General features: G+C 43.9%; 3 protein-coding genes and 2 long non-coding RNA genes across 10 annotated transcripts; all 5 read left to right on the forward strand.

The window, feature by feature from the left end:
* Positions 1–384: 384 nt before the first annotated feature.
* On the forward strand, positions 385–2,948 carry LOC112881774 (60S ribosomal protein L4-1-like). The gene is made up of 2 exons (XM_025946636.1): positions 385–1,556; positions 2,520–2,948. The coding sequence occupies exons 1-2, from the start codon at positions 459–461 to the stop codon at positions 2,631–2,633; spliced, it is 1,212 nt and encodes a 403-aa protein (XP_025802421.1). The 5' UTR covers positions 385–458; the 3' UTR covers positions 2,634–2,948.
* A 5,790-nt stretch (positions 2,949–8,738) lies between these two features.
* Positions 8,739–11,608, forward strand: LOC112879436. 6 transcript variants are annotated; one of them, XR_003226069.1, is made up of 5 exons: positions 8,741–8,942; positions 10,436–10,584; positions 10,677–10,734; positions 10,820–11,040; positions 11,120–11,608. It is a non-coding gene; the product is annotated as an uncharacterized LOC112879436 (long non-coding RNA). The 6 variants fall into 6 exon arrangements; XR_003226068.1 differs by having other exon boundaries at positions 8,739–8,942; positions 10,436–10,734; XR_003226067.1 differs by having other exon boundaries at positions 10,660–11,040.
* Positions 11,609–17,595: 5,987 nt separating this feature from the next.
* Positions 17,596–19,062, forward strand: LOC112880093 (putative disease resistance protein RGA4). The gene has a single exon (XM_025944578.1). The coding sequence runs from the start codon at positions 17,737–17,739 to the stop codon at positions 18,922–18,924; it is 1,188 nt and encodes a 395-aa protein (XP_025800363.1). The 5' UTR covers positions 17,596–17,736; the 3' UTR covers positions 18,925–19,062.
* An 831-nt stretch (positions 19,063–19,893) lies between these two features.
* LOC112880163 (disease resistance protein TAO1-like) lies at positions 19,894–21,659 on the forward strand. The gene is made up of 2 exons (XM_025944662.1): positions 19,894–20,062; positions 20,158–21,659. Exons 1-2 carry the CDS (start codon positions 19,894–19,896, stop codon positions 21,657–21,659), a joined length of 1,671 nt encoding a protein of 556 aa, XP_025800447.1.
* Positions 21,660–21,842: 183 nt separating this feature from the next.
* On the forward strand, positions 21,843–22,382 carry LOC112880097. Its single transcript, XR_003226236.1, has 2 exons — positions 21,843–22,054; positions 22,145–22,382. It is a non-coding gene; the product is annotated as an uncharacterized LOC112880097 (long non-coding RNA).
* Positions 22,383–25,726: the final 3,344 nt, after the last annotated feature.

Genomic DNA, 25,726 nt, shown 5'->3' on the forward strand with positions numbered 1-25,726 from the left:
TAAATAGAAAGAGGACACAATCTAATATGGGTTATTTTTGACCAACTAAAAAAGTTTGGAAGATTAGTTTGAGCCAAAATTATGTTTAGGGGTCAAATGGGTAGTAAAACAGACTTTTTTTTATTTTTTTTTAAAAAGAGACTACACCGTTTTATTTTTATCAGTGAAACTACAGCATATTTACATGCTGGGCCTCCCTCGGCCTCTTAAAAACTGAGCACCAACAGCATGAGCCGGCCCATAGAGATAGAGTTCTCCAGGCCCAGCCTACTCATTCCCCATGACATCCCACCGCTCGCCCCAAATCAACGTCCCGGATCACTCCCCGATAACCCCAGACTCAAACCCTAGCCACCTCCACCTATAAAGTCTCTTCCCCTCGCGACCCGCCTCCATTCGCACCTCCGCCGCCCCGCCCAAAAACCCTAGCCGCCGCCGCCGCCGCCGCTGCTACCGCCATGGTCGCCTCCAACCGCCCCCTCGTTTCCGTGAAGGCCCTGGAGGGCGACATGGCCACCGACGCCGCGGGGATCGCCTTCCCGGCCGTCCTCGGCGCGCCGATCCGCCCCGACATCGTCAGGTTCACCCACAAGCTGCTGTCCTGCAACAAGCGCCAGCCCTACGCCGTCTCCCGCCGCGCCGGCCACCAGACGTCGGCGGAGTCCTGGGGCACCGGGCGCGCGGTGTCCCGTATCCCCCGCGTTCCCGGCGGCGGCACCCACCGCGCCGGCCAGGGAGCCTTCGGCAACATGTGCCGCGGCGGCCGCATGTTCGCACCCACCAAGATCTGGCGCAAGTGGCACCGCCGCGTCAACGTCAACCTCCGCCGCGTCGCCGTCGCCTCGGCGCTCGCCGCCACCGCCGTCCCGGCCCTCGTCCAGGCGCGCGGCCACCGCATCGAGGCCGTCCCCGAGCTGCCCCTAGTCATCTCCGACTCCGCCGAGTCCATCGAGAAGACCTCCCAGGCCATCAAGATCCTCAAGCAGGTCGGCGCCTACGCCGACGCCGAGAAGGCCAAGGACTCGGTTGGCATCCGCCCCGGCAAGGGTAAGATGCGCAACCGCCGCTACATCAACCGCAAGGGCCCGCTCATCGTCTACGGCACCGAGGGCTCCAAGATCGTCAAGGCCTTCCGCAACCTCCCCGGTGTGGATGTCGCAAACGTCGAGCGCCTCAACCTGCTCGACCTCGCCCCTGGTGGCCACCTCGGGCGCTTTGTGATCTGGACCGAGAGCGCGTTCAAGAAGCTTGAGGAGGTGTATGGCACCTTCGACGCCCCGTCGCAGAAGAAGGGCTTCGTGCTGCCTAGGCCCAAGATGTCCAACGCTGACCTGGGCAGGATTATCAACTCTGACGAGGTCCAGTCTGTGGTGAAGCCACTAAACAAGGAGGTGAAGCGCAGGGAAAAGAGGAAGAATCCGCTCAAGAACATGGCTGCTGTGCTCAAGCTCAACCCCTACCTCGGCACTGCCCGCAAGATGGCCACCCTTGCTGAGGCTGCCCGCGTCAAGGCCAGGAAGGAGAAGCTTGACTCCAAGAGGACCAAGCTTAGCCCGGTATGACCATTTCCATTCCTCTTTCATTTCTGATGTCGACATTAACTGACCGTACCTTTCTGTAGTGATGTTTATAACTGTTAGTGTTTTGAGTACATTTGCGTGCCTTGTATGAATGGTTTAATTCGTTTTATATATCATAACATTAGGAAATTTGGTGATGTGTTAGTACTGCACTTTTCTCTGAAGGTTTATTTCACATGCTTCTCCTGTAGTGATTCTTCTTGGTTTAGTGATGTGCATTGATCTATTGGTAGTTGTGCCAACAAATATTCTGTTATTTGCCCTTCTGTGCTGTAACCCTTGACCATTCTGCATGGGTAATCTATTGTTTCTGTCATTATATACTATATCTACGCTGTCTGCATGGGTAATCTATTGTTTTTGTCATTATATACTATATCTACTCTGTGTTACTTCCATTGTTCTTGGTAAGACATTTGCCATATTCTGTTCCATTTCTTTAGATGTGAGGAGATATCTGAGCAAGTATTTGTTCTATATCTTAGAAACAATTTGTAATGGAAGCTTGGGTAACCTTCACATTTATACACACATCCATGGTTATGCATGGATCAGGTTGTTTGTGCTGAATGTTTAAGTTTGATCCCTCCTGTTGGTGGTTAACTTTGCACTATGCCTTGCTAGGATGTGAAATTTAATGGTGTAGCGTTGTGGTTACTTGATACTTTTTTTGAAAAGCTGGTTACTTGATACTAGAATGCATGTCCCCTGGAACACTGCACAGCCAAATGTGTTCTGACCATCTGTTTAGCAGCATAGTTCAATATGTCTACATTGTTTTCAAGATTCTTCATTTTGATCAGCAACACGCAAAACTGACCAATATCTGAGTTATTTACTGTTCATTTAATATGTCAGATGGTTATTACTTTGTTCTGCAGCACACCCTTTTGTTAACAAGTATGTACTGAACGTTATCTGTTGATCCATTCATTGTAGGAGGAGGCTGCCAAGGTCAAGGCTGCTGGAAAGGCGTGGTACAAGACCATGGTTTCGGACAGCGACTACACCGAGTTTGAGAACTTCTCAAAGTGGCTCGGTGTGACGCAGTGAGCTCGTGCTATCTAGTTAAGTTTTGAGTAGTAGTGTTGCTGAACTTATCTCGAGAGGGTTTATCATTCTGTTTTATCCTGCATCATCATAAGAATTTAGCAACCTGTGGGATTTTGAGACAAGTCATGTCTATTTTGTTAATGCGTTGCCATGAGAACTTAGCGTATGAGCAGTTTCGAACCAGTTACCTAAACTGTCCTTTTGATTTGTGCACTTCATGATGTTCTCTGATTGGGTTGGCTTCGGTAAATGGCCAAGTGCAGTGGTCCAGTGTCCTAATCTCGTGCTTTGAATTGTATGGTGACTGTTGAGCTTGGAGATGGTTGTGAATTTTCGCACATTACAGGTTGCTTTGTGTATCCCTTGCGTGCCAAATGTGACTGAAACTTGTGCCGTGATATTGCGACTGTTTTCTGAGTTACATTGTGACTGAAATTCATGATCTGATATCTTGACTGTTTCGTGAATTCTGTTTGGTTTAGTTTTTGTTCTGGAGGCTTGTACTGTTGTCCTGTGGATTTTCTTGTTAGTGTTGTAATGTACAAAATGCATCTTTATTGTCGAGTTTGATGATCCGTTAAGATTGATGCAGCTCGTATTTTTTGTTCTCTTAATTCGCCCCTCGTCGTGGCTGTATTTGCTGATTGTTGGTGCCAACAGCTGGCGTCTTTGCATCGTTTGATTTGGTACTATCGTTGATCAATCATCGTTCGAGCAGAGTCGCTTGGTCCCTCTGGCTGTCGTTGCTCGCTTCATTCCTGTCCACCAGCGTCCATGCCACCACGTGCCTCTCCAGTCGGTGAAGCCTGTCGCTCACCAGTCACCTCTGTTCTGCTAGTAGCTCACGAACACCTCTAATTTATAAGTCTATAAGCCCCTCACATAGGGAGCTTATTGTAAATATAAAATGGTCTATAAGCCCCTCACATATGGAGCTTATTGTATACGTAAAATGGTGTTTGGTTGTAAAATGGTGTTTGGCTGTAAGGGTTTATAAAAAATTACTAAAATAGTATTTGTTGTAGGGGTTTATAAAAAGTCCGTGCAGTTAGTAATGACCATTCTACCCCTTAATAATGCCTTTTCTCTCTCTCGTTTTTTTCTTCCCCTCCCACCGCGTTGGCCTTCCCGCGCTGCGCCTGCATGCATGCGCGCTGCGTGCACCCGCGCTCTGCCGATGCATGCAGCTCGCTGGTCAAGCCAAATTTTCCACAAAATTCACACAAAATTTTAAACAAATTTTTACACAAATATTCATACAAACATACATTGTTCAGTCCAGCAATCACACAAAAAATAAAGTCCCACACAAATATATATACAAATTTTTATCATCTACTAAACAACCCATTAGCTATTTCATCACGGAGTGAATTTATATTTATATCTTCTTGGAGTATTTCATCACCATCTTGGACTATTTCATCACCATCATCCGTGGAGGCTTCGGTCATAGGAACAAAATTTTCATCTTCATCAACCAACTCAAAGTCCTTATCCGCAAGAGCACTATCCCTAATGAAATTATGCAGTGCCATGCATGCTACAATAATTTTGCTTTGCTTTTTTATTGGAGAACTAGGTACATTCAACGATATTCTCCACTTCATCTTTAAAACCCCAAAGGACCGCTCGATGATATTTGTAAGGGAAGAATGAGCATGATTAAACATCTCTTTCTTACCTCTTGGCATTGGTCCATTTCTATACTCGAGGAGGTGATACTTGGTACCCTTGTATGGTGATAGATACCCTAGTCGGTTTGGATATCCAGAGTCCACCAGGTAAAACTTCCCTACAAATCAAATCATCATCAAAGAGTAAAATATGGTTAAATAAAGAAGTGAAACAAACAATTAACAGAATTAGTAGTGTACCTGGAGGTGGATGTGGAAACTTATCACCGTATTTGTTTCTAGCATCACTGAGCACTCTCATGTCATGTACTGATCCAGACCATCCCGCAACAACTAAAGTAAACCTCAAATCGAAGTCACAAATACCCATCACATTCTGATTGGTGTATCCATGTCTCCCTATATATTGAACCACCTTATTAGCTGGGACAACAACTTTTATATGTGTCCTATCAATTGCTCCAATGTCATTGTTGAAGTAGGGATCAAACCGAGGTTGTTGTAATCTTTGGTGCACAGTACTAAATGTGGGATCCTTAGGTTTAATAATATCTTTAGATAACTTGATCACACAATTTAAGACATGGTCAAATTTTCTGCTTACTGTCTCCATTGATCTCACAAAATGATCATCGGCTTCTAACTGATTGAGGTGCACTAACTACATACAGGAACAATGCTAGAGCCTCTATACATATCATTTTCCTTGTAGACTTCAATCCATAAGATCCCACCAATAAATTATGCAATCTATCAAATAATGGTCTAATCATCTTAAACATGTTGCAGCAAAAGATTCTATTGGCAAGTGTTCTCTCAACCCAGTCCAGTCCTGTTTCAGTGGCAACCCTATATGGTGCTTTGTTCATTTAAGTTTCATAGTACATACCAATCATGAAGACCATTTCCATGAACTATGTGGTTCTCTTTCTCCCATTCTGAAGCATCTCCCAAATATCACCATCACTTGAAGAACCACTTGATTCCCCTTCAGCTTTAGAATTCCCATCAGCTTCAGAATTTTCTTCGGCATCATTGTACAATAAAGACATATTAGTCCAACAACAAGATATATTTCAAAAATTAAGTAAGCAACAAACAAAAGATATTCACAACCACGTAGATAAATTAAGATCACAACCACATAGACGAATTAAGTTCACAGCCACATAGTCAAATTAAGTTCACAACCACTTAAACATAAATTCCTATCTATATAACTTGTCATGAGCACACATTCTCTTGATCCAATCTAGCTTTCCTTCATTTGTTAGAATGGACTTGAAGACCACCCTATTATACTCATCTTTGAAGAACAAGGTACATCCAAAAAGCTCAACACTGCCTGATGTTGCCCCATACTCCACAGCCAAGTCCATGCAGAACTGCACATCAGACCCCAATTTATCCCTCTTTCTTGCTTTCTCCTCTTGATTGGCCTTCAGGACAACATGGTTCCTTTCCTCTACACTTTCCCACTTGTTCATCATTGTGCTCATCATACTCATAAAACCTCCTTTTGCTTTTTTTCCAGAACTTGAAGCTATTGTGTTAGTAATAGTTGACCTCCTCCTGCTCCCTGAACTCATAGGAGTATCAAACTTGTCATTCTCTTCATTTTCTTCCTCCTCCTCCTCCTCCTCCTCTTCTGGTATGCAGGAGGTGGTTCCATCAACAACCACATTCTTGAACATGATCTCAAGATGAGGGCAATAATCAGGCTCCCCATGAATTAGCTTCCTCAACTCAGCTTTATTCTACTTGCTCTGCAGTATGACAAACAAGCTCACAATGAGAGAAATCTAGTTTATCATAATCAATACTTTGAACAAGCAAACAAATGATGTATCTCAAGGTTGGTCTTCCACCAGTGATAACTGGCTATTACTTCTCCACTAGGACCACGGTTAATACCACTAAAGTTATTACACATCTTCCAGAACAGGTAGAATTGTTTGAGTATACCAACATGGTTCCTGAGTTGTTTCTTATCATGCATCAAACCAGTTCTTGAATAATATTTATCAGACATAATCTTATATCCTCTTCCACTCATAGTGCCATTGTTGCAATTCCTTAGTTCTATTTAGTAACACCACAACTCACACAAGGTGTAAAGATTTTCTTGTGACCAATCAGCCTTGTCAGTGCATATCTACTAAAAAAAATATTGGAAATAAATACTAATGTCCCTCCATGAACAACTCTAAAAACTAAATATCACCAATTACTGCAATGGTCAAACAACCTAATGCAAGCATCAAACAACCTAATGCAAGTATCAAACAACCTAATCCAAGCATCAAACAACCTACAACAAGCATGAAGCAGCCAACTGCATCAAGGATTATTGTGAAGTGAAGGACAAACTTACATTGGAGCTCCCTTGGGAAACTTCTTCCATGTCGCCATCCCAATCATCAACAGTGTTGCCGCTGGCAGCCCGGCATTGCCCGAACCAGATCGAGCAGCGCGAGATCCTACACGGGATCCACAACCAGATCCACAACGTACTCCACGCCCACCGCGTCCGCCAGTACCACGTCCACGTGGATGAGCTCCAAAATCTAGGGATTTTGCGAGACCCTCACCAACCCGACCTCCTCCACGGCCACCTCGAGCAGATCGAGCAGCGTGAGGCAGGCACACCGGCAGGATCCTCGTGGCGGCACCTCCACTTCCCGCCGCGGGTTGGAGGATCTGCTGGTATTGATCCATGTAAGGGAAATCCATCTAGGAGTTGGGATCCAGCACCGCAATGCCTCTCCGGGGACCATGGACGGTCGGATCTGTGGAAGCCGCCTGAGAGAACAAATCGAAGCCGGCAGCGGGACCAGGCTGCGAAAGGTAGTCCGGGTAGCCGTCGTTACCATCTCCATCCATCTCCCGACGAGGTTGAAGACGGCAAATAGGGGCGGGGATAGGGGCGCGTAGTGGTGAGGGACCGTGGCGGCGTGGGAGTTTTAAGGCGGCGTGCAGGGACGGGTGCGCGCGGCGGTAGCTGGAGCGCGGCCGCCACGACGGAGGATCTGCGAGCGCGAGGGGCGGAGAGGCTGCGAGCGTGGGTCTGGGGGGTGCGGGGTGCGGGGTAGGTGTGGGGTGCGGGGCGTGAGGGGCAGCGGGAGGGAAGATGAGAGATTTTGGTGGGGTCCACAGAAAATAAACCCAATAAGCATCCCTTGGAGGGGTTTATGGGCTTATGATCATAAGCCTCACCAATAAGCTTTTATCTTTGAATAAAAAGAGACAAGGTTTATTAATGGGGTTTATAATAAACCCTCCCAAACCAATCGCCCCCTTATTATTTGTGTCCCCAATCTCAGAAACCATAAAACATTCAAGGAATTCACCCTCCATGTAATGCTCTGGTTTGTATTTTTCGAAACAAGAGCTTCCCGTAATCAATCGGACCTGGCTCGCTGATAATTTGCAAGGCCACATGGATGGTTGCAACTAGAGAGCCATCGCCCGTTTGATGAAGTTGGCGAAGCTCATACTTGCTGACGATGTTTGCTGAACTAATTCAGGCGAGGATGCAGAATCGAAGGTGATACTTGACGATGCAGAATCAACTTTCTTTGTCTACTTCCAATGAAATGCCACGGACCGAGGAAGCGAAATGCCCCCCCCCCCCCCCCCCCCCGGCGCGCGCCTGATCTCCGACGGCGGCGGCGATGGCAGCCATTCTCCCGCGAGGCCGCGACCGGATCTACGGACAGCGGCGTGGGCGAGCCGCGGCCCGTTGCGGGAGATGGCGGAGTTGCCGGCCGCGAGGACGCGAACGGAGGGCGCCGGCGCCGCGGCTGCACCCAGGGCCGCTGCGCCGCCGCTCACGGCCTCCTCGGCTCCACCTCCACGGCGTCGAGACGAACCGGGCAGGGTGCCGCGCCACTTCCTTCTCGCCGTCAACGACCTCCAGGCTCCACCACCTCTAACATGGTTCGACATTTGACTTTGATTGGCTTCTCCTTGGTTGAAGAGATGCAAAATCGCAAATCCAGTACTTGATTGGCTTCTCGTTGGTTGTACAGATGCAAATCGAGATAAACAAATCGAACGAATCTGTATATTGCCGTAGTTTATGCAACCAATAATCAAACACATCCACTTGGCTCCTCCAGGTCAATGCTTGGGCTCCCCGAGTCGATAAATTTTGGCCCATGCAGTAGCACTTTTATTTGGATACACTGCTGCTAAAATTTAACACTTTCATATAATAGCATTTGGATCCAAACGCGCAATCGTTAGCACTCTTTTTTGATATACTAGTGCTAACATTTAGCACTTTCACATGTAGCGCTTGGATCCAAACGGGATCTTACCCTGTATCCTGCTCGTGTGTTGTGAGCTCTCCAAGAAACCAATTAATTGTCATGTACTCAAGTTAAAAATGAACTGCTTGCATACTGTACAATTTTCCCATTATTTATAAGGTAATGACTCTATCCAAGCCGGCCGTGTTTTTGTTCGCTGGAATGACTGGCTCTATCCGTCACACCCATCACGCACGACCTTATCCTTTCCATCGTGGCTAGGCATCTTCCTCTTCTCCGCTGTTCACACAAACGCAGACACGCTGCCCTCTCCATTCTCGTGAGCCGCTCTCTCCCAATCCTTCGATTCGTTCGTTAACCTCTGGTGGAATCGTGGCCGATGGCCGGCGACGACGCAGGTTCTCCTCCTCCTCCTCCTCCTCCTCCTCTCATATTAAGGTATGATTGGGTTAGGGTTATGGGATTTCGAGGTTGGGAGTTAGGGTTCGGGGATTTTGGCCGGATGGCCGACAACGAGACCGTGAGCAGCTGCTCCAAGATCTACGTGGAGGCATACACCTCCCTCCCCTCCCTCGGCCTCGACACGACTGTGCGCCTCCCTTCTCTTGTCTGCCCAGAACCTGTTCGACAAAATGTATGTGTGGCATGTTCAAAGTGTTGCTTACATGTATTGTCGCTTGCTCCTATGTTGCGTCAGGAGAAGCTGTATAGCAACGAGATAACGGTTTGTAGTAGTGGCTCTAAAACTAACACAATCAGCTAAAAAAATGATTTGTAGCAATGACGGTCAAAATGTAACCCGTTTCTACGGTCAAAATGTAACCCGTTTCTATAAAAGAGCGAGAGTACTGTAGCAGCTGATCCGCTCCTGAAAATGCATCTTTAGAACGGGTGGCGCCATCACCTGCCCCTGAAAATAGCCTCATTTTTAGAGGTGGGTGATGGCGCCACCTGCCCCTGGAAATGCATTTCTAAGGGCGGGTGATATCCCACATGCCCCTACAAATATTTTTTCAAAATCATACAGAAAATTCAATTAATTATGAAAATATAGCAAATCACATAAAAACTCAACTTTGTGCCCTAAGGTTATTGTCACCTATAGAACTAGAAAAAATATGCCAAGTATATTTAGGTGTATATAATGCTTAAGAGTGTGCAAACCACAAAGTATGGTTTGAATTGTATGAGATAGTAAGTGCGAGAATCCTACATTTCAACACTCTTAACTATTAACACTGAAATGTAGTTGTCATATTTTTTTCAACTCCTATATGTCATAATATTCCTATGGTAGAAATTTTATTACTTTTTGGATGTGTTTTGCTATTTTTTTGAAATTAATTGAATTTGCAGAATAAATTTGAAAATCATTTGCAAGAGCGGGTGGAGGCCTCACCTGCCCCTGGAAATCAATTTGCAGGGGCCGACGATGCCCCCGCCCGCCCCTGAAAATACCCTCTCTATACATGGAACCGGCAGCGGGGACTTGGATAAATTTTCGATTTGAAGCGGAGGATGCCGGGAGGCTGCCGAAATTTTGCCTCGAGCCGCCGCCGCCTCCTTGCCCCGCGTTGCCACGGCCCTGCTCGCCCCACGCCACCGACCTCTCCTCCCCAGGCAAGCCCGCGTGCCTCCTCCCAGCCGGCCTTCTCCCGCGGATCTACGGCCGTGGGTCCCGACGGCGCCTCCTCCCGCGGACCTACGGCCGCGGGCCCCGGCGGCGCCTCCTCCTGGCAGCGCCTTCCTCCTCCTAGTATATTCTTAATTTTTTCTTTCTTTTTCCATTTCAATGCACACACACTCACGCACACACGCACGCACACACATGCACACTCTAGCATCTCCTTCCTCCCAGTATGTTTGATTTTGTGCTCTCAATTTAAATTAGTGATGTTCCGTGGTGGTGGCCGCCGCGGTGGTTTTGGTGGCCATGGAGGCATGATCGAGGATGCGTTGCCTCATAGTCCAGGATTTTACCTTTATGGCGCCATTGGCTTGCCATTGGGCAATTGAACACGCGGATCAATTCCCAACGTTGTAAGATTCGTTCCTTTTTTAATATATTTTTTACTACACATGAATAATTTCTAAATTTACTTACATACAATGGAGTTTATCAACAATATTAGATGGCTCAAAGATGTTGCCGAAGCTGTGGATGGTACTACTCTAGTAGTGCAAACCGAGGTTGTTCGTCAACCTTATTTCAAACAAGTACATATATCTTTTCAAGCACCTGTTCGAAATATAGACTTCACCTTGATGGCACCAGGAGATACCATCCCGATGGTTTCAATTGCCGCAATGGGTGGAGTTGCACCAAATTGGGTAACTTATGAGAGGCTACCCGTGGAGGCCTACCTAGAGCAGTTTCAGGATCATGGGTACTTTGTGCTAGACTTTTCATATTTTCAAATAAAGCAGCTCGAAGCGGGAGAAAGCAATGTTACTCAGACTGTTGAGAGGCTTTGTTAGCTTAATCAAGATAACAGGGTAAGATATTCTTTTTATCATTGTTAACTTTAGTTATGTTACATCTTTCAACTTTCATAACGTTATTATCACCTTTTAGGATCTCCTCCAAGGTACTACCTATGCGGCAATGAGCTTTCTAGCGATTCTGGATCAAGTCATTGAAGCGGTGGATGTAACTTACATGGGTGGAGAGCCATTATTCACCAAAGGTTTGAAGTTTCAAGCAAAACTCACCTTCTACAAGCCAAATTAGCTTAACACTCCATTGTTCGATATTTATAGTACTGTATGTGTCTATCATTGGCAAGCGAAGAAGAGTGCACTTGTCTGTGCTTTAGCTTATTCTGATGAAGTTCTAGGCTGGACGATTGGAGACCTTAACTATCTTCCATATCTACAGAAGTGGGTCGGAGGAGCATGAATGTGTAATATGTATGGATGTACCCTTACCCTTTTCTTATGGATTTGAACTTGCACTATTGTAAGAACTTAAGACCTAAAGTATTGATGTACGAACTTGCACTATTGTAAGAACAGTAGTATGGATGTACCCTTACTCTTTTCTTATTGAGGTCGTAACTGGTTATATAATTTTATTGCATATACAGTGTTATTTGAGTATTAGATCTGAATGGATTAATTGAGAGCCCCATTTTAAAAATTTGGCAAGAAAAAGGTATAAAAATTTTAGCAGGAAGGACATTTCCAGGGGCGGCTGAAGCCATCACCCGCCCCTAGAAAATAGTTTGCAGGGGCGGGTGATGGGGTGACCCGCCGTGAAAATGAATTTCTAGGGGCGGGGGATGGGGTGACCCGTCCCTAAAAATGGATTTCCAGGGCGGCTGATGGGGTGACCCACCTTGCAAACAATATTTATAACTGCGAGAAGCAGGGACGGGTATCGCGCTCGCCCTAGGAAATACCCTTTTACCCGCCCCTAGAAATGGTTTCTGTAGTAGTGAGCGTTTGTGGACTGCAGATGTGTGCTCATCCCACCTATAAAGTTGTTGATGACCACATGCGTGGAAGTCTGATTGGGGTTGCCTGCCAGCTTGTATTTAGTTTTGTGAATTGGTTTCGCTTTGCTTTGAATATTTCTGAAGTAAGATAATAGAACAACTTGCCAGTCCAATTAGTATAAATTATAGCATAGATAGCTGTTTCAGTCACTATCCTTTCCCTGGTTTTGACAACAATTTAGGTTGGGACTCATGGCACAGGTTAGCATTATCCATCTTTGATTAGCATTTTTGTGTTCAGATAGACTAACACACTGGAATAGAGGATATTAAACTTATGAGATGCTCTACTGATATCATCAAAATGCCTACTGAACACTAATCAAAATGCTTATGACACGTTGCTTATGATATTAAACCAGAATTTAAAAGGCTGGTGATTGGTTGAACACATGGAATTTCTAAAAGTTATCATTATACTAAGCAATACTTTTGTTGCACATAGGCAATAATCTGCTATTAATTAGATAAAGTACTATCTCAGTTAGGACCAAAGACTCTGTTCTGCATTGGGCAAAGTGTTGTTTTTCATACACGCGAGGTCCCTGAGGTGAACGTATGAATTTTATTTGGTGGGAACTTATGCTAAATCAACAAACAATTGATTCAACTAGTATAGCGTTTGTGGTGTTTTGATTTGAGTATTTCCTGTATTTTCAGGATTTTTGCTTACTGAATCAATTTTAATTAATTCAGGTACACTGGAAATGACAGATTTGGTTACATATATACATAGTCAAGCATGTTGAGGTAAAGTGCAATTTCTACTATGCAAATCTACTACTCCATTTAGGTAGATAATTGCTTTTTTAGTAGGTAGTTCTTTCTTCAGTTAGGTGAAACCCTATTTTATATGTAGACAAATCTATTTCTTCAGTTAGCCAAGTCCTATTTTATTATGGAAGATGAGGAAAATTAACAATTATATCAATCTGGATGCATATAGAGATGACACATTTGCAAAACTTGAGGTATATTATTCTCTATATTTTTTCCAAAGCATGCTGCAATGCACCATGATTAGACAATAATCATCTTTTCAATTAGGCAGTACCACTAGTACTGTTATCATTATGCAATGCTACTATTTGTGGCTCGATTGGTGATTTTCTAGACTACGAGTTACTTGATTATTTTAGTGTACAGATTATCTAGAATTACTTTTTTTCATGTTTATACCATTTATAAATTTGTTTTAGTGACAGATGCTCTATGCAATCTTAATATATGCATGATCTCACTACGTGTTCCCGAGAGACATTTTCTATTGGCTAGTTCTAGCTGCTATGTAGTCAGTAATAATACTCATTTGTCGAATTCATGATTCTCAAAAGCCATTGTAATCCAATTGTTTGAATGTATAGAATAGTTTCTTTTCCCATATTATTCTGAATACCGAAAACAAACATATTTTGTTGCTCCCAAATTAAACCATGATATTAAGTGAATCCTAGAATTTAGGCAATTTAACACATACATGTAAGCATTTTTATGTAAATAATTTTAGTTTGTGAATCCCATAATGCAGGCAACTTAGCAGACTCATGCAAGTATTTTTTTTATATCCAACAAGTAGGCATGTATAATTACACCATGCAGTCTAGTTATGCATGCTCAATTTATACCTACCATATCCACCATAGTTTTGTTTTCTGAGCAGTAGTTTGTTCTGTTCATAATTTTTAGTGAATGAGTATAACCATTATTATCAAAGTTTTGTAAGTATTCTTGTCCATCTAAAACTGAACTCCTTGCCTGAAGAATTGCTTGATGAGGAGAACTTAGGTGAGAGTGAAGTATGTGAATCCCATCTTAGCAATAACACAGCTCTTGGGTAATAATGGAGTTCTAGATTATGCAAAACAATATACTTCATATGCAATTTTCATTGTGCATTTCGTAATTCCTTTTTGATTGCTTGCCTTCAGTTGTAGTTCTCTAGCTCATGTACAACTACCAAAACTGAGACTAGATATAGCTCTTTGATTTGACCTATTTTTCAATCGCTATATGTTACCTGATTGTTGCTTCATTTTGCCGTTGTTATTTGCTAGGAAAAATATGCTTGTAGCTTGTGCAATCCTAACTCACATACTTTTGTTTTTATGTTCTGATTTAGTTTGTTGCTTGGTATTTTTTTATAAGAGTTGCTTGGTGTTAGTGCTGGCCCACACAAAGCTAGTGATGCAGCTAGTCCATGCTTGCCTTTGGTGCTAGAGGATCAGGCGTGAAGACTTTATTTTTTATATATATTAATGACAGTTTCTTGTTGTAAATGCTTTTATCCATGTTCTAATGTGCTCATAATTTATAAAAACTTTGCTTATGAGGTTCCTCAAAGTTGCTTATCGTATCCGTTGACTTGAATTACCATAGAATGCTACAAATTACGTGGCAGATGAAAAATTACTACATGTGCAAATAAAACTTTTGATTAGCAGTTTTTATACCATAAATACATCCAACAGGCAGCATTTAATGCCATTTTACTCTATGCAGAAAAGATGTGAGCCTAGAACTGTTTACTGCGTACTAAATAACTGAGCCTAGAACTGTTTACTGCATACTAAAAACGTACCGGGGATAGGACAGGACAGGACAGGACAGGAAGTTGTCATGCCAGAGAAGGAAAACTGGCAATACAAATTTGTCTCTTTCCTAAAAAGGAAGCGAACCCATGTTACGGTCGGCCGTAGGTTAGCTGCGGTGACTTTTTTACTGTGATCGATTTGTCAGTGTTGATAATAGGATTTGTTGTGAGGGTTAGGGAAACTGAATCGCAAGTTTTGCCTAAAAGGTGTTGGATCCCTGATGAGATCAGATCAGGTTTTGTCAATTATATAGGCTAGAAAACAATCAAAACATCACAGTGATATCTCCTTTCAAACTAGAGTATAATGTTCAGTTCAACCTGCCCCCGTTATAGCTCTGGACTCCTGCTACCTTTGGTGTTGACCAATACAATCTCTGTCTTCCTTGCAGATAGCCTTCAAAATGATCTGGGGTCTTTCCTCGGTTCAAAGACCTAAAAACCACCACTAGCGCAAGTAATGTTGATCAACTATTGTCTAAAGGTCATGCCAAACACTACATGTATAAATATTTATTGTGCTTCTAGATGGCACGAATAGTAGCAATATTGGTGCACAGCCAGGACTTGCAGATACGCGTAAACCATAAGAGATGAGGGGAGAAGGGCTGATATGCGCAAATGCCTGACCTGCACTATTAGAGTATATTAGGGATATTTCTATACTAGGTAGATTAGTATTGTATCCGTATCCTACTATATCTGTAGCAGAGGCTCCTTGCCCTCCAAGTCATTTACTCCTATATATACCGGCCTAGGCCTCAATGTAATGAATCCATTATACACCAGTTCTATTATTCTACATGGTATCACAAGTTTAGGTTTTGATCCAAGGCCACAAACCCTAGCCGCCGTCTGCTTCCGCTCCGCGCGCCCCCAGTGAGATCTATCTCCATTATCTCCGCCAGGGGCTGCGCTGCCTATACCTAGGGTTCGCGCTGCCGATTGAGTTGATTGGCTGCCTTAGAGAGTCTTTTTCCTGATCCTTGATCGGTTTTTTTTTTCTCTCTCGCCGGTCAAATGATCAGCATCTTTTTTTGTTTTCCGATCTAAGATCGGATGGGTCGCCCATCGCCGTCATCATCTTCGCGTGTGTCTACTCCAACATTAGCATCGATCACACCGGCATCTTCATCGTTCTCGATTGTGCGGTATGGCGAGGATGCGCGGCGTCCCTGCGATGCCCCACCTCCATGCCTCACCCGCACGTACTTCTCCTTTGGTTTCTACCTTTGGCTTCTTCTCCAATCTCACCGTCTGTAGTACTCCCACTGTGACTGCGGGGGAATATTAGAGCATGTTATGGATATTTCTATATTAGGTAGATTATGATTGAATCCATATGCTACTATATCTGTAGGAGAGGCTCCTTGTCCTTCAAGTCATGTACCCCTATATATAGTGGCCTAGGCCTCAATGCAATCAATCCATTATACATCAATTCTATTATTCTACATGCAAGTGCTTACTGTGCTCCCTGAAGGTGGACTTTCTATTGTGATCTGTGTATACAATGTTTAGTTGACGATAGCAGATGACATTTAGATTTTTTTTAAAAGAAGTTTTAGAATTAAAAATGATCAATATTGTACATGGGCCTAGGATGCTGATTATAACATGGTGTTATGTGCTGTGCAATCAGTACTTGATAGCAGAAGAGACAGGGTCGTCTAATACAGTACAATAGGATTATCTAAATGGAATTACATAACAAGAGAACAGGATGTAGCATCAAGTTGCAGTTAGTCATAGTCAGGTACATTAAATTGTTATATGATTGCAAAACTTGGACGCAGGCTATGGTTATTGTAATTGGGTGCTCCTTTCCTGACATGATATGTTCCAGATTCTTCAAATAGGTACTTCTCTTAATAGTAACAAATATGTTTTGTAGCAGTTCTCTGTATGAACATGCCTATTTTACCAGCCAAGGCTCTACACATATATATATGTACATCGCATGAAATTAGGCTCGTGGATGAAATAAACCTAACTGTTCTATATTCTCTTATATTTTCTTCTAATGAAACCTGAACTACTTTTTTAAAATGTCTTGTCAAGTTTTGCGACAACAGCTTAATGTGAAGGCCCATCTTAGGAAAGCAATTTTGCATTAGCTTTCTGATTCACGGACCTTCTTAGTTTTCTTTGATTTTCAGGATTGACACCGCAAAGCACCTATTTGAGCACACTGACCATGAGGGCTTAACGGCTGAGGTCTCTGGTGGAGCAGACAATCTCTTCTCTGAACAGAGGGCTTGAGTAGCAGTGTAACTGGCACCAAGAGCCTCAGCACGGAGACATCAACCCACGACAGCCTCGGATTATTAGTCTATAGAATCTGGAAATTGTAGTTTCCTTGCAAATGCAGTATCTCAGCACACTTGCGAATAGTAATTATGATCCGGTTGTTTTTCTGATTTTAGCATCAATTAGTCTAAGTTGTTACTTGCATAAAAGTTGATTAAGTTGGTGCCAAGAGAATACAAGGAATTCTTTGATTGCCTAATTTTCATAGAGGATCACGATTAGGCACCGCAATGAAGTAAATTGTATTATAGTTTGTAAGCGAGGTGAAACCAAATAAAATGTTTTCTCTAGGTTTAATTGAGCAGCCCATGTGCACGGGCACTTAACTAGTGCATAGAACTCATTGACCATGCTATTCCAGTTGTCCATATATAACAGATCATAGAGTTGTCCATTTGTTTGGATGGAGAATCTTTCTGTAGCTTGATCCTGCAAAAACAAAACTTCGAGTTGCCATTATTAAACAAAACATGAGACCCAAGTGTTGCATTTAACAAACTACTGGCTTCGAGATGTATTCTTTATTCTCTCCTGGCCTGGATATGCTGATGGACGGTCTACAATTTCTGCAAAGTGCACATGGTCTCCTTCTCCTTAGACTGGCTCCTCGTTAGTTGATGAGATGCAAATCAAGATATTCAAATCAGACGCATCTGGACGAACGACGTCAATGCTCTGAGTCTTCATTTTCCACAAAGCAGCTTCTCAAACCCATTGTCTAGCTTCTCCCTCTCCACCCAAACAACCGTGTTTCCCTGTGTCCTGTGCGTGTGTTTTGGAGCTCCAGGCGTAGCCATGGCTGAGGTACTGGCCACCATGGTGGTCGGGCCGCTGGTGTCCATGGTGAAGGAGAAGGCCTCCAGCTACCTCCTGGACCAGTACAAGGTGATGGAGGGCATGGAGGAGCAGCACAAGCTCCTCAAGCGCAAGCTGCCGGCCATCCTGGACGTCATCACCGACGCCGAGGAGCAGGCAGCAGCCAAGAGAGAAGGGGCGAAAGTTTGGCTAGAGGAGGTTCGGAAGGTTGCCTACCAGGCGAATGATGTTCTCGACGAGTTCAAGTACGAGGCGCTGCGCCGCAAAGCCAAGAAGGAGGGCCACAACAAGGACCTCGGCATAGATGTAATAAAGCTCTTCCCTACTCACAACCGTATTGTTTTCCGTCACAGGATGGCAAACAAGCTCCTCGTGATCTTGAAAGAAATTGATGTCCTCGTCGCCGAGATGAATGCATTTAGGTTCAAATTCAAACCAGGGCAGCCAGAGCCCACAAATTACTTGAGGCAGTATAATTCTAATATCATCGACCCAACAAACATCGCCAGCAGATCGAGAGCTGATGAGAAGAAGGCAGTTGTTTCTACATTGCTTGCTCAAGTCGGAAATGAGAATCTCACGGTCCATCCAATTGTCGGTATGGGAGGGTTGGGCAAGACCACCTTAGCACAACTCATTTACAATGACCCTGAAATCCAGAAGCATTTCGAGTTGCGGCTTTGGGTGTGTGTCTCTGATAACTTTGATGCAGATTCCTTGGCTGATAGAATAGTGAAAGAGAATGGTTGTAATCCAAGTGGAAGTTCAGCACGGGAGAAGCTTCAAAACGTAGTGAGTGGGAAGAGGTACCTCCTCGTACTGGATGATGTCTGGAACCGTGATGAGCACAAGTGGGAAAGGCTGAAGTCCTACCTTCAACATGGTGGCAAAGGTAGCTCACTGCTGACAACAACCCGTGATGACAAAGTTGCTCAGCTAATGGGTACAACAGAAGTAAAAAATCTCAAAAGCTTAGATGAAATCTACATAAAGGAAATTATTGAAACAAAAGCATTCGGTTCAAAACAAGTAGAGCAAAGGTCTCGTGAACTAGTTGACATGGTTGGTGACGTAGCTAAGAGATGTTCTGGCTCTCCTTTGGCTGCTACAGCTTTGGGCTCTGTACTGCGACCAAGACCAGCAAGCAAGAATGGGATGCTGTACTAAATAGAAGCACAATTTGTGATGAGGAAAATGGAATTTTACCAGTACTTAAATTGAGTTACAATTGCTTGCCATCATATATGCGGCAATGCTTTGCTTTCTGTGCTATGTTTCCCAAGGATTATGAGATTGATGTGCAAAGTCTAATCCACCTATGGATGGCCAATGGTTTTATCCCAGAGCAACCAAGAGTGTGTCCTGAAACCATTGGAGAAAAAATTTTCAATGAGCTGAAGTCGAGGTCATTTTATCAGGATTTGAAGAGTGTCCCATTTGAACAAAAATATGATACTTTTGGACGGATCAAGTATATGTATTGTTCTAAAATTACTTGTAAGATCCACGACCTTATGCATGATGTTGCAATGGATTCTATGGGAAACGAATGTGCTAATATAGGTAAAAAACTGAGTAAATTTGAGGATTTTCCATATTCTGCTCGTCATCTATTAATGTCAGTTGATAAAGCAGACACTATTCTGAATGCTTCCGTAGAGAAAGGATCTCCAGCTTTCCAAACATTGATATGTGATGGACATGTAAAAGAAGATTTGAAGATCTTATCAAAATACAACTCTATCAGAGCTTTAAAGATCAAACGAGGTTCGTTCCTAAGGCCGAAATATCTTCATCACCTGAGGTATCTTGATCTCTCAGAAAGTGAAATTGAAGCACTTCCTGAAGACATTAGCATCCTATATCATCTGCAAACACTACACCTTTCTGATTGTTATTATCTTCAGCGACTTCCAAAGAATCTGAATTATTTGACTTCCCTCCGTCAACTCTACACTCACGGATGTAGAAAGTTGAAAAGCATGCCTGGAGGGCTCGGACACCTCACTTCCCTACAGACACTTACATGCTTTGTAGCAGGTACCGACTCTGGTTGCAGTAATATGAGAGAGCTGCAGGATTTGGACCTCGGTGGTAGACTAGAGCTAAGACAGCTCGAAAATATCACAGGAGCAAATGGTGCGCAAGCAGCAGGTCTTGGAAACAAGAAAAAATTTGACTGAACTGGAGTTAAGATGGACTCATGGTGATCAGGAAGCACAAAATAATAATCACGAAGAGGTGGTGGAAGGTCTCAAACCTCATGATGGGCTGAAGGTCCTGAGGATATATTCCTGTGGGAACAGTACTTTTCCAACGTGGATGGATATGTTGAATGGCATGGTGGAGCTTAAGTTATCTGGTAGCAAAAAGCTCGGGAAGCTTCCTGCACTCTGGCAGTTACCAGCTCTGGAAATTCTTCACCTGTCAGGATTGGAAAGTTTACATTGTTTGTGCAGCGGCGCTGCTACAGGATTGGAAAATTTGAGGCATGGCTGGACACAGATGTGGTACCAGGAGAAGAGACGATATTTCCCAAGGTTGAGGAGCTGGTGATCGGCGAGTGTGGAAGTTTGACTGCATTACCAAAAGCAGCATCGGTGATTACGGAATCATCTGGCGGAGTTGATACTAAGTGCCGCTCCGCATTTCCAGCATTGTGGAACATGACGTTAAGATCTTTGAATATGTTTGATAGATGGGAGGCAGTCGAAGGAACTCCAGGAGACGGGGTAACATTTCCTCTGCTGGAGGAGTTGAAAATTAAATTCTGCCCGAAGTTGACTGGTCTCCCTGAAACACCCAAGCTAGGTAAATTAGCCATAGAAGGAGGTCACCAAATATCCCTGCAGGCAGCTAGCAGATGCATTCCTTCGCTGTCCAGTCTGCGTCTGGATGTGTCACCCGATGACGCGGAAACAACATTGCTGCATGTCAAGCAGAAATGGGATCATGAACTCCCCCTGGCAGCTATGACGCTAAGGAGGTGCGACATTTTGTTCTCCTCCCACCCAGGTGCACTAGCGTTGTGGACATGTTTTGCACGGCTTGTAGATTTGAGAATTTGGAATTGCGACGCTCTTGTCTACTGGCCAGAAAACGTGTTCCAGGTCCTGGTATCCCTAAGGAGGTTATCGATTTTTTGGTGCAGCAAACTGACAGGACACACACAAGCTTCTGACGGGCAATCTGCTCCAGAACGGGGTGGACTCCTGCCACGTCTGGAATATCTATATATAAGTGATTGCACATCTTTGGTGGAGGTCCCCAACCTGCCGGCATCTCTCAAGGAATTACATATTGGTTTCTGCGGTAATAATCTCAAGTCCATCATATTCGGTCAGCATGAGTATGTGATGCCGGTGGGTGGAGAAGGTGTCGTACAGCCGGACACGTCATCATTAATTCCAGGGTCCAGCGGTAGTGAGGCCACGGCGTCTACAGCTGTAGTGAAGCTGTCTTCAGCAGCCAACCATCGCTCCCTTCCATGCCTAGAATCTCTAATTATACAGAGTTGCGATCATTTGTCAGAGGTTGCCAATCTTCCTCCATCTATCAAGTTCTTGGAAATTTATAGCTGCGGCAACCTTCAATCCCTATCAGGAAAGCTAGATGTCGTCCAAAAATTAACTATTCGGTTCTGCGGTAGGTTGAAGTCACTGGAATCTTGCGTAGGAGAACTGTGGTCGCTGGAAGATCTCAGGCTTGATTGTTGCGAAAGTCTGGTGTCCTTACCGGATGGGCCTCAAGCATACTCATCTCTTAGAGTTCTTGATATTCAAGATTGTGGTGGTATAAAGTTGCTTCCGCGGAGCCTACGGAGCCATTTAGATTGCCTCGAGGAGAAACATCTAGATGCCCGTTACGAAGGTAATCTCCCGTTTCCAGCTTGTTTCTTTTAACAAAATGATCAGGAGCTCAATTGGTGTTGTATAAAACGCAACTCTCCACTTAAAAGATTTTGTTAGTTATTACAAGATGTGGTATGATTTAGTGATAAAAACTTTGTGAGCGTAGTGTTTAGAACCTCTAGCCAACCGTTGATGATATATACGTTGTATCGAGAACAATGCACAACTAATTCCTATATTTATTTGCACTTTCTCCTGTATATGTACTTTCTAATTTCTTGTTGATTTGAATGCATAAATTCTAACATCATCTATATGATCACGGCCTGATCTGCCAGAAACGACTTGGAAACGTGCAATCAGGACGCTGGCGTGCTCGAAATAGCAGATTGAGGACCTAATAAATAAAGTTACCATCAAGTTTTTTTTGAAGGGATATCACCAAGGTTTGTAATATTAGTGTTCTTGATGATTGATTTCAAATGATTGTATCTCCTAATAATGCTGACTCCCTATAAGGTGTGACTTCCTTGTAGGATCGTTATTACCAGACCCGTGACCGTGGTAGAATGTATAACATACACTTACTGAAGATAATCTCCAGTGAACTCCATCGGAAGTCCAAGATTTTAAGCAGCAAACAAGTCCCAGAACGCAAGCTGAAGAATTTAGCACATGGAGCTCCGTGCTCGAGTCCTTTATCCTTCTTCAAGCTGAAGTCCTTTATTTTGAGCAGAAAACAAGTCCCAGAGTGCAATCTGAAGAATTATAGCATACCGAGCTCCATGATCCAGCTTTTTATCCTTCTCTTTTCTTTTGAACTGTGACGTGTTTCGGTGCTGCGGGTTTCGACGGTTTTGAGATGGTAAACTGACATCTCTGCCTTCTCCGTGTAGATTTGATTTGTTGCCATTATAAACAGGATGTTTGGTGTCAACCATATCATGATGTGAAGCAAATCCTAACTAAATAGTTGTTGCGATCTGCACCACACTACACTAGCGTGCTGTGAGCTTGTGCTGTCACTGAATTTTAGAATACCAGATGGAGCAGCCACCAGTCTCACAAGGAAAAGCACAGGACAGACAACAACTAGCAATCCCATTTCCAGCTCGGCTGACTTGTTTCTTGTAATCCACCTTTTTCTGAATTGATAAAACAAATGAAGGGATGAGTTGTTACAATACCGGCTCCTATCCACCATGACGAGGTTTGGCTCTTGCCTTAAATTTCGTCTCAAAATAGGCACCCTAATAAATCAGCACGTGATACGACAATGTGTAAAACATCTAGATTTTTGTATTATTGCTGCTTATGGCTACAACATGGATGCATCTTCGAGCTATCATTGTCATGCCTTAATCTTTATATGCTGGTTACCATTGCAATTTATAAGTCAAGCACGTGTCTGGATTTTTGAAATCATGGGGAGTACTGTGGATCCAGTTTTTTTCGATGATTGTATGACTTTTCGCTCGGTGCTTTAAAATTTTCTTTAATTATTTGCGGTCACTATTCATATTTCTTTCTATTCAAATCGAGGGTCGAGGGTGAGAATTCTATGTAGATTGAATGAAATTTCCTCCTCGACTTTGTCGCCGTCCTCTTCCTGCTCGTGCACCGCCACGCTGCTCCAGGATGTGGGGTCATGTACCCATGACCTCGCCTCCCACCACGATGTGCCCGACACGCCTGATGGAGCTATGCGGCCTACCCCAGAGGAACACCGCGCTTGACCGCATCCCCGGCCCCGCCCCCATCTACTTCGCCAAAAAGGACAACGTGTACTCCCTTGACCTCTTCTACCAGCTCCTCATGAATTTTCTTTCCTTTACCCCCAAGGATGCTATAATTCTCACAATTTTGCATATACTCGTTTGAAATTACAGTCAATTTAGTTTGCATACTATAGTTCCTTGTTGAAAAATTTCAGGTAACCTGCTTAACATACATCCCTGTCGAAAAATTTCATAGTTGGAATGGAATAATCGGCCAGTTTTGTTGATTAGTCCAGCCTGTCTGCATTCTCTACTTGTTAGCGCTGCTAGTGACATTAAGCCAGCACCGCGTGCCCATTCGTCTCCTGCGTGTGGCCCATCGTCTACAAGTCCTTCACAGCTCGCCAGCGTATTTGACAAGCAAATAGCAATAGATAACCACTGTATTAAATATGGGCAAGATCGGAAATAGGCACACTAATAAATCACTCCATGATGTACGCGAGATAATGTCTAAAACATCCAGAATTTCGGAAAAAAGAGGGAGCACTGTGGATCCATTTTTCTCCAACGCATGGTTGTATGCGTGTTCACTTGTACAGAAAGTGAGCTTGGTAATCTCCAGTTTCCTTGTTTCCTTGTTCCCTTTAACGAAATGATCAGAAGCCCAATTGGTGTTGTCCAAAATGCAACTCTCCACTTAAACATTCTGTTATGTGATATGATTTAGTTTTTTTCCAAACGCCTTGGTGAATTAACTTTTCCCACGGTGCTTTGAACTGATACTATATGATAGTACAGTACTCTGTGATTAATTTCCCTTTTAGCGTCTGATTCGGATCAGCTTACATTTAGAGAACCAATTAAAGCGGCATTTGTTCTGACGTTACTCTGTAAATTCACTAGCTTCATTGCATATAGTTTGAGTAAGTGTAGTTTTCTTTACTTGCATTTTGCCTTTTTACATAAACAATAATTTCCTTTAAATCTTTTACTATTGGATACCATAGTGTATTCTTCTTTATATATACTACCTCCATGCCAAATAACAATTCGTTTTGACTTTTCTAGATACATATATTTTCTATGCACCGATATGTACACTATGTCCAAATACATAGCAATTTGGAACCGAGGGAGTACTGTCAGTGTATTACCGCCACGCCCACCGAGGGCCCCCGAGGTGGTGAGTTTGTAGGTAGGGTGTCGATAGTCGAATGTACAAGGAATACAAAGTTTAGACAGTTTCGGGCCGCCGAGAGTATAATACCCTACGTCATGTGTGGTTTGTATTGCCTTAGGTGTTGATCTGGGTGATCTCCTGCTTGAAATGCACGGGAATTGCTGAACTTTATACCATGTTATGTGGGTACCCGACACTGAATGGTGTGCAGGGCGATCCTTGTGCAGAGGTCTCCTTGTTAAGGCCTGTTTGTTCAAAACTACATCTTGCAGCAACATTTCTCCTGTTAGTATTGTCAAACCAAGCAGAGGGTAAGTGTTCATAGAAAATTACTTTAGCACTGCACCTCATAAGCCATCCTCTGCTCTGTACGGCCACGAGACATGAGAAGCAGGCAAGCGGCAAAGCAAGGGATGGAAGGAGCAGAACTGAGACACGAACTCCTCTGCCTCTGAACCCAGCTCCTCTGCATCTCCTTGCTGGCCGCTGTTGGGGATCGCCACCCAAGAGGAGGCCTCGCCGAAGGTTACGTCGAAGCTTTCAGGCATTACAAAAGGTATTTCACGGTTCTCTTAATTTGATTTGCAGGACTAGCTCTCTCAGTGACGGTCGATTTCAGTCAGTGACGGTCAATTTCAGTGATGGTCGAAGGTTTGCGCCTAGCCGAATGAGCGAAGGTTGCACCGTGACCTTCGTGCTAGGATGAACCACTCGCCTGGGCGCGTAATCAGCACGTCGGATATTAAGACCGACCTCCGGATGACGAAAGAATCGGTTGTACAATCTTCGACGACGCCAAGACCCGGGGCGGAGGAGCGAAGGTTACCCATACCCTTCACCGTCACATGTGTAGCATGGTCATCTTGTAGTGAAAAATTTGTACACGCAAACGTCCGGAAATGACCTAGGAACCGGAATATCCGAATATCCAACGGATATTCCGGGTAGGTAGAGGCATTACCGGAACCGTGTAACGAAGGTAGGGGTATAAATACCCCATCTTTTACTGTAACCGAGATGATTTTTGAAGATTTTTGAGAGTGCATATAAGATTATTCCTTTGAGTTAGAACATCATTTTTCACTTTTTTATTTGGAAAAAATATATTTCGGATCCCGACAGATATGCCCACCGTGTTCTCGGCTCAACAAAAATCTACGTTAGCATCACCAAATAAGAAGACCATGAACTCCGGGACAATCACTGAGCCTGAGCCA

Source organism: Panicum hallii, chromosome 2, assembly GCF_002211085.1.
Source record: "Panicum hallii strain FIL2 chromosome 2, PHallii_v3.1, whole genome shotgun sequence".
Taxonomy (NCBI): Eukaryota; Viridiplantae; Streptophyta; class Magnoliopsida; order Poales; family Poaceae; genus Panicum; species Panicum hallii.

Excerpts from the sequence above, each read along its gene's own strand:
- LOC112880093 (XM_025944578.1), top strand. The coding sequence starts at position 17,737 with ATGGCTGAGGTACTGGCCACCATGGTGGTCGGGCCGCTGGTGTCCATG.
- LOC112880163 (XM_025944662.1), top strand. The coding sequence starts at position 19,894 with ATGGTGCGCAAGCAGCAGGTCTTGGAAACAAGAAAAAATTTGACTGAA. Across the intron at positions 20,063-20,157 it reads GATATATTCCTGTGGGAACA|TTACCAGCTCTGGAAATTCT; the intron begins GTACTTTTCCAA and ends GCACTCTGGCAG.
- LOC112881774 (XM_025946636.1), top strand. The coding sequence starts at position 459 with ATGGTCGCCTCCAACCGCCCCCTCGTTTCCGTGAAGGCCCTGGAGGGC. Across the intron at positions 1,557-2,519 it reads AGAGGACCAAGCTTAGCCCG|GAGGAGGCTGCCAAGGTCAA; the intron begins GTATGACCATTT and ends CATTCATTGTAG.